This window comes from Myotis davidii, unplaced genomic scaffold (assembly GCF_000327345.1).
Source record: "Myotis davidii unplaced genomic scaffold, ASM32734v1 scaffold847, whole genome shotgun sequence".
Taxonomy (NCBI): domain Eukaryota; kingdom Metazoa; phylum Chordata; class Mammalia; order Chiroptera; family Vespertilionidae; genus Myotis; species Myotis davidii.
The window spans coordinates 436,887-445,314 of NW_006298049.1; the positions used below are offsets into that span (position 1 = coordinate 436,887).

An 8,428-nucleotide genomic window follows, 5' to 3' on the forward strand; every position below is an offset into this window, starting at 1 on the left:
GGCATTCCCAAACAATGTACAAGGTTTCCTTTTTCTCCACATCCTCACTAGCACTTGTTTGTTGACTTATTAATGATAGCCATTCTGGCAGGTGTGAGGTGGTACTCTCATTGTCGTTTTGATTTGCATCTCTCTGATTAGTGATGAGCATTTTTTCATATGTTTCAGGCATTTATTTATCCTCTTTGGAGAAATGTCTATTCAGATAATTTGCTCATTTTTTAATTGGATTGTTTATCTTTTGTTAAGTTGTATGAATACTTTATATATGTGGGAAATTATCCCCTTATCAGATGTATCATTGGCAAATATTTCTCCCATATATTAGTAGTGGGTTCCCTTTTCATTTTGCTGCTAGTTTCCTTTGCTGTGCAGAAGCTTTTTACTTTCATGTAGTACCATTTGTTTATTTTTTCATTTGTTTCTCTTGCCCTAGGCAATGTATCTGTGAAAATTCTGCTATGTAAGGTGTCTGATATTTTGCTGCCTACGCTTTCTTCCAGGATTTTTATGGTTTCACAACTTACATTTAAGTAAAAAAAAAAAAAAAAAAGTGGTACATTTACACAATGGAATACCATGCAGCAGTAAAAAGAAGGATCTCTTACCCTTTGAGACAGCATGGAGGGACCTGGAGAGTATTATACTAAGTGAAATAAGCCAGTTAGAGAAAGACAAGTATCACATAATCTCACTTATATGTGAAATCTCATGAAAATAAACTGACAAACAAAACAGACCCAGAGACATGAAGCATACAACAGACTGATGTATTTCAGAGGGGGAGGGAAGAAGAGATTAACCAAAGAACTTACATGCATATATGCATAACCCACGGACACAGATAACAGTATGGTGAAAGTCTGAGGGGCGGAAGCAGGCGGAGTGGGTCAATGGGGGAAAAAAAGGAGACATCTGTAATACTTGCAACAATAAAGATGAACTAAAAAAATAAAGTATTAACTACCAAACATGTACCAAGTGTAAGATTACCAAGTCACTGAAATTACTAATAAATAGCATATTACATTAAGAAAATCATTCAAGTAAGAAACAGATACAAAACGGTATAGATTTTAATTATAACAGTGTAAAGAAAAAGAATGTCATGGGAAAAGATGGAAGAAATAACTAAAATATTAAGAATCTCTGGTGTGATAGATACTTAACCTTTACTTTTCTGTATTTTATAAATTTCCTATAATAAGCAGATTACTCTAAAAATATAAGTGAGCTTTAAAAACTTACTACACTTTGGTTGGACAGATTATTTCCAAGGTTTAAAACTACATTTTATTAGAAACTAGGGGCCCGGTGCACGAAATTCGTGCACTGGGTGGGGGTGGGGAGGAGTGTCCCTCAGCCCAGCCTGCCCCCTCTCACAGACTGGGAGCCCTCAGGCGTTGTCCCCCATCAATCTCCAATCGCAGGATTGGTCCCTTGCCCAGGCCTGATGCCTCTGGCCCAGGAATCATGCCTGGGCAGGGGACCCCCATCTCCCTCTGATCGCTTGCTTCCCCCAGCTCCACCCCCCCGCCCAAGCCTCACGCCTCTGACCCAGGCTTCAGGCCTGGGCAAGGGGACCATCATATCCCCCCAATCCCCGGCTCCGCCCCCCACCCAGGCCTGATGCCTCGGCTAGAGGAGTTGACCCTCATCACCATCCGATCGCTGATCACCGGATTGGCCCCTTGCCCAGGCCTGAGGCCTCCGGCAGAGGTGTCAGGTTGGGTAGGGGACCTCCAGCTCCCCGCGGTGTCAGGCTCCGCCCCTGCCCAGGCCTAAGGCCTCTGGCCAAGTCATTAGGCCTTGGCAGGGGACCCCCAGCTCCCCGCGATCTCCGGCTCTGCCCCTGCCCAGGCCTAACACCGGGGCTTCTTCCTGCTTTCCCTTTCGCCTCCCTGCATTGTGCCTACTTATGCAAATTAACCTCCATCTTTGTTGTCAGTTAACTGCCATCTGAGTTGGCAGTTAATTTGCATATAGTCCTGATTAGCCAATGAAAAGGGTAGCGTCGTACACCAATTAACATTTTTCTCTTTTATTAGTGTAGATAGCCAAAATAAACACTGAAGTGTACAACTGTCTAATCCTTTAACACAGAACTTCTTTAAAAATTAAAAAGGCACTCACCTATGCTCAGTAGAGTATTTCTATGTACCTAGAAAACCTCTTCTCTTCAATGTTCCAATGAGACTTCAATGTTGACTCTCACAAAATAAGCTGCTCTTACCAATTATTCCACACTAATCAATTTAAAAAAGAATTTTTTTCCCCATCACCATTTATCCCTTCCATGGCCTCTTCCACCTCTACCCATCCCCCACAATCCACCACTGTTGTCCATGACCATGAGTTTTGGGGGTTTTTTTGCTCAATCCCTCCACCCTTCCAACTCCTCCCTGCCCCCTCCCCCAACCCCAACCCCACCCCCACTTCCGAGCTGTCTGCCTGTTTTCTATCTATAAGTCTGTCTCTATTTTGCTTCATACACTACTCAATTTTCAAAACTTGAGATTTACTCATTCCCAAACTCGTATTTGTCTCATTTTTCCTTCAAAAACATCACAGATTTGCCTTTTCCTCTGCAATACCACTGGTACCTGCAGTCCACTTTTCTCTAGGAATGTACCCCAAGTATAACTAGTAAACTGATCTTTAAATAGTGCTTTCATAAAATGATTTGCCTTTTTGAAATCTGCAATGATTTTGCTTGACTCAAGTTTCAATCCTATAGCCTGTTTTGGACCACAAATCTCCATTCCACCTTACATCTTATTCAAACTAGGCAAAACTACACAGCTCCTTGGACTTGCATGGTGTCTACTCTGTTTTCACTTGGTTATTTCCAAATTTCCAACTAAAATGCCCTTCATCTGCCCCCATTAATCTAAAATACAAGCTAAAAGCAAAGATGAAGTCCTATCTCTTCTAGCAATCATTCCAGCCTACCCTGACTATATTTTTCTGCCTCTCTATTGTACCTACAGTTAGTACCACAAAGTATACAAATTGTTCTGTTACTATTTTGCATATATTGGTTTCGTTCCTTCAAATAAGGTACCAAAGAGGAATAATAAGGTCAGGGAAAAATGGTAAACATACGACTCAGACTAAATGAATGTTTTCTACACGCAAAATACTCATGCTCCAATGTATTAAGTTAGCTTATTGAAATTTTGTGGATTACAAAATAGATGTATTTTATTTTTAACCTGCCAAAATTTAAAGCCTACAACTACTTACAAGAAAAAAATAGTCAGATGAAAAAGTTTAATTTTCAGCTTGCTTCAGTTTATTTGGTGTATTCCAGTAATCTAGGATTAAAGCAAATTGTGCATTTCTCCTATATCTTCAGCTCCTTTTATAAGAATCCTCAAGTCAGCAAATATGGAAAGCAGATTTCAAAAATTTATAACTAATATTTTTGCTCATTTCATAAAAGAACAACAAAAAGACATACTTAACACACGATTAACTATTTTACAATAAGTCTGTCTGACCAACTTGGGAACTAATTATTGAACTACGACACCAGTTTTAAGAGAAACAGTACAGGTTCTAGCTAAGTAATGATGCAATTGCTCATGGTATTAACTACCATGCCTGATTCTTCCTATCTGCCTTGCCTTTTCCCATTTAAGTCCAGTTTCTCCGAAACCTTAACCTAGATTCAATCCAACTGTAGACATTAAATTATCTAAGTTTTCAAAGTTCATAGTGTTAATAGTAAAGATATCCTTCAAATAAGTACCAAGTTTTTATAAAATGAGTTAATAAAATAAAGGAACACAAAATTCTTTCCCTCATTGTAGGTTAATAATTATTTGCAAGCTGGCTCAGCAATACTGGCAAAATGAAGAATTTCCTTAGGAATATGTTGACTTCCCAAGAAAATCTAGAAAAGAGCATCTTTTAAATTGTGTTAATAAATCTAATATAGTAGTTCTAATTTTAAATTACCTGAAGCATGCCTCCCCTGATTCTGTGGCATTCTTTGGAAGAGATCGTGGTTGTATTCATAATATCTGTAATCTTCATGTGTACGATCTCCAAGCGGGCGCCTTCGCTGACCATCAAAATAATTATCTGAATAATAATATCGGGAACCAGAGTCTCCATTTTCAACAGCAAAATTAACTTCTGTTAAAAATGACTGCGAAGAGCCATATTCCCTAGGGACATCTGCTAGACTCCTGGCAAGATAAGAAGGTGCTGATAATCTGTTGCTTTCTCTTCTCATTATTTCATGAGGTGTTCTTTGAACTGGAGTTCTAAGGAAACTCTGGTTCCTTGAAACTAGTCCATCTCCAGAAGCTGAAAAGGCATTAGGGCTTGAATCTGGAAGACAGATATCAGTTCGTCTTGGAATTGTTGGACCATGCCGGATGAATGAAGGCATGAGATCTATAATGAAACAATAAAATGACCATTTCAATAAGTAACACTTTTTAAAAGTTGCTCATTTGCATCTATCACCCCAAAATACACAATTTCAATGGACTTAAGAAAACACAATTAAATTAAAAATAAATAAATAAGTAAATATATAAAAGGTACAGATGAGCATTTATCTTCCCATACTGGGGATTGAGCCCACCACCTGGGCATGTGCCCTGACTGGGAATTGAACCATGACCTCCTTGTTCGTAGGTTGACACTCAACCACAGCCACAATTAAATTTTTTTATTTAAGATAGGACTTGGGGGTCCTGGCCAGAATACTCAGTGGGCTGGAGCATAGCCAAGGTTTTGGGTTCAACCCAAAGTCAGGGCAAATACAAGAATCAACCAATGTATGCATAAATAAGTGGAACTATAAATACAACAAATCTATGTTTGTCTCTTTCTCTCTACCTTCCGCTCTCTCTCTAAAAATCAATCAATTTGAAAAAAAAGATAGTTATTGGGTATTTTAAAATTGAGGCTGCCCTAGTCAGGTGGCTCAGTTGGTTTGTGTGTTGTCCCATACATCAAAAGGTTGTAGGTTCAATTCCTGGTTGGGAGGCCATGGGAGGCTACCAATGGATGTATCTTATAACAATGTCTTTCTCATTCTCTTTCTCTCTCATTTCCTCTCTCTGAAAATCAATGAACAGCCCTGGCCGATTGCTCAATGGTTAGAGCATATGCCTATGCAATGAAGGGTCTTGGGCTTGATTTCAGGTCAAGAGCATATACCTGGCTTGTGGGGTCCACTCCCCACACAAGGTCAGGGTACATGGGGGAGGCAGCCAGTCAATATGTTTCTCTCACACTGATGTGTGTGTCTCTCTCTCCCCACCCCCCTTTCCTTCCACTCTCTCTGAAAAGCAATAGAAAAAATATTCTCAGGTGAGGATTAACCAAAAAAACCCACCAAAACAGAAAAAAACAAAAATCAATAAACATATCTTCAGGTGAGGATTAAATTATTTTTTTAATTGAGGCTGATTAATCTTTCTCTACTCGAAAGGATTTGTAATTTGTACAAATGTGTTGAATCAAATATATTCTGTATGCTACCATACATATTACGAAAAAGTATCAATAAGATTAACTATGAAATACATATTAATGAAATACTCATGAATAAATGTGTAAAATTAGTAATCTGTTTTCTTTTAAAAAATAGAACATATTGCTATTCCCAAACATATAATGGTAGAATCCTTTAAAAAGATTTTTAAATTATTAACTTGGTCTTCCTATTCCTGGAATTACATAAAATAATAATGGCAAAAGGAAAAGCCAAACATTTAGCTATGAAAATTTTAAAATAGAAATATTTCATTTCAGAGAGGTACACAATGTTAAATTAGTACAAAAAAAGCCAAGCCTGAAATTATGGCTCCTTTAAAAGATGTAACTATAACTTGAAACAGAAGAGAATAGTAGAACAATAGCTTTCAGGATACAGTACTTCAGAATACAGAACTTAAATAGTTTAGACATTAATGGTTAGAAAGCAAAATACATGAAGAACATTGGATCTAGAGACTTTTTTAAAAAAATATATTTTATTGATTTTTTACAGAGAGGAGGGGAGAGAGAGAGAGAGTTAGAAACATCGATGAGAGAGAAACATCGATCAGCTGCCTCTTGCACATCTCCTACTGGGGATGTGCCCGCACCCAAGGTACATGCCCTTGACTGGAATTGAACCTGGGACCTTTCAGTCCGCAGGCCGACGCTCTATCCACTGAGCCAAACCGGTTTCGGCAGATCTAGAGACTTTTATTAGTTCATTGAGTAAATAATATTAGCGGGCACTCAATAAGTTTCAGAATCAAACTCTAGACAGAAATTAATACCTAAATAAACAAGTCTCAACACTTGAAACAAAAAATATTATATTAAATTATTTGCTTAAAGGTATGACAAACATATTTCATGATTTCAAGCAATGTTTAATAAACTATTGGCAGCACACTGCAAGTTATCATTAACTTTGCCCAAAATATGAGAGAACGTGTAACTCAAAAATGAACTGTTAAAAAAAGGTTTAAGCCCTGGCTGGTTTTGCTCAGTGGTTAATCGACCCAAGGACTGAAAGCTCCTGAGTTCGATTCTGGTCAAGGGCAAGGTATCTCTGCTGAGCCCAGCCCCTCCTGGTGTGTGGGAGGCAACCAATTGATGTGTCTCTCCTGTCTCTCTCACATCTAGTTTCTCTCTCTCTCTGTTTCTCCCCCTCCCTTCCACTCTTTCTAAAAATCAATGAAAAAAATGTCCTCGAATGAGGATTAACAACAACAACAAAAGGTTTAAAAATCAAGTTTCTGGTTACCAGTGCACCCGTTTAAATCTATTCTGTTGTTCTATAAGAAAGTACTGCAAATACAAGGTTAAATCTGGAAGGTTGATGATGTAATTATAGTGGAAAAACATGCTCCCCACCCCTTTCTGTGTGATTTTGGGCAAATACTAGGAATCTCTATGAACAGCTTTCCCAACTATAATATGAGGTAATGGTTAAGTCACAAGGTTACCCCAAGCTTCCAAGAGAGAAACCTACACAAACAGCCAGCATGCAGTATGAGCACCAAGAATATTAGCTCCTTACCTCACAAATGATCTGAACACATAGCAAGTATTAAAAATTCAAAAGACAGAAATAAAGTTTTAAAAGATTCAGCTGGAAAACCAAATACTTAAACGGAACAGCAATAAGGTGCTGGGGGGTGGGGGGTAGAAATACATCCTATTAAAAGTAAAAAACAAACACAAAAACCACTTTTGCCCTAGCTGGTTTGGCTCGGTGGATAGAGCGTCAGCCTGTGGACTGAAGGGTCCCAGGTTCAATTCCGAGCAAGGGCACATGCCCAGGTTGCAGGTTCAATCCCCTGTGTGGGGCGTGCAGGAAGCGGCCAACCAATGATTCTCATCATTGATGTTTCTCTCTCTCTCCCTCTCCCTGACTCTCTGAAATCAATTAAAAAAAAAAAAGTGTACTTAAAAAAACACACACTTTGCCCTGACTGGTTTGGCTCAACGGATAGAGCTTCGGCCTGTGGACTGAAGGGTCCCAGGTTCAATTCCAGTCAAGGGCATGTACCTTGGTTGCGGGCACATCCCCAGTGGGGGGCGTGCAGGAGGCAGCTGATGGATGTTTCTCTATCCTCGATGTTTCTAACTATCTCTCTCCCCTCCTCTCTGTAAAAAAAAATCAATAAAATATTAAAAAAAAACAAACACACACTTTGGTAATGTCTCCTAAAATATGACACATCATTTTGAGTATTTTTGTCTTGTGGGGGGGGTCCTTGGGATTTTTTTATTGGAAGCAATTCTCATCACTATAGCCAAATGCACACGATTGTGGTTCCTCTACTCTGAGATCTAAGGCCGATGTGCAGCCGGAGCCAGCCGTCCCCTCCCGGCGCAGCATCCCCGGCGGAGCGGGAATTCCAGCCCCAGTGCGCACACCGTCCCAGCGCGGGCGAGCGACACCGCAATGTTTACAAACACAAGGCACGGCCCGACGTGTCTAGAAGAGCAACCAAGTGTTCCCGTCCACTCACGCTGACTGCTCTAGCATCAGAGGATCAGTCATTTAAGTATGTATTTCCTAAGGGACCTCTTTTTTTTTTTTTCCCCAGTAAAACAACACACTGCCATAGGGAACCGGGAAGTTTGTTGTTATTTTTAGGGGGGCGAGGGGAGGAGGGGAAACTGGTTTAAGTTTCTTAGTCTTTATCGGTTTCAAATAACAAACACGACTTCAGGCATCTTGAAAAGTAAAAACCAACCAAACCACTTCACAGAGACCAAGGGGAGTGAAAAGGCGGGGAGGCGCGGCCGCCGGGGCAGGTAGGGGTGCGCCCGGCTCGACACTCACTCCGCAGCAGGGGCGACGTCTCCTTCTTCACGTACTTGCCCTGCACCTCGGCCGGCTTGGACACTTCGTTCTTGGTTTTCTTTCGGGACAGCATCCTGGTCGCCGAGGCCC

At 40.2% G+C, this 8,428-nt stretch overlaps 1 protein-coding gene across 5 annotated transcripts in view; it reads right to left on the reverse strand.

The window, feature by feature from the left end:
• SAV1 (salvador family WW domain containing protein 1) overlaps positions 1 to 8,422 on the reverse strand; it is a 35,401-nt gene extending 26,979 nt beyond the window's left edge. For all 5 annotated transcript variants that reach the window (XM_015570492.1, XM_015570491.1, XM_015570493.1 and 2 more), the window contains exons 1-2: positions 8,318 to 8,422; positions 3,964 to 4,407 (exon numbers count right to left, since the gene is read on the reverse strand). In XM_015570492.1, the coding sequence (XP_015425978.1) occupies positions 3,964 to 4,407; positions 8,318 to 8,411 (538 nt within the window). In that variant the 5' untranslated portion in view covers positions 8,412 to 8,422. The remainder of the gene's footprint in view (positions 1 to 3,963; positions 4,408 to 8,317) is intronic.
• Positions 8,423 to 8,428: the final 6 nt, after the last annotated feature.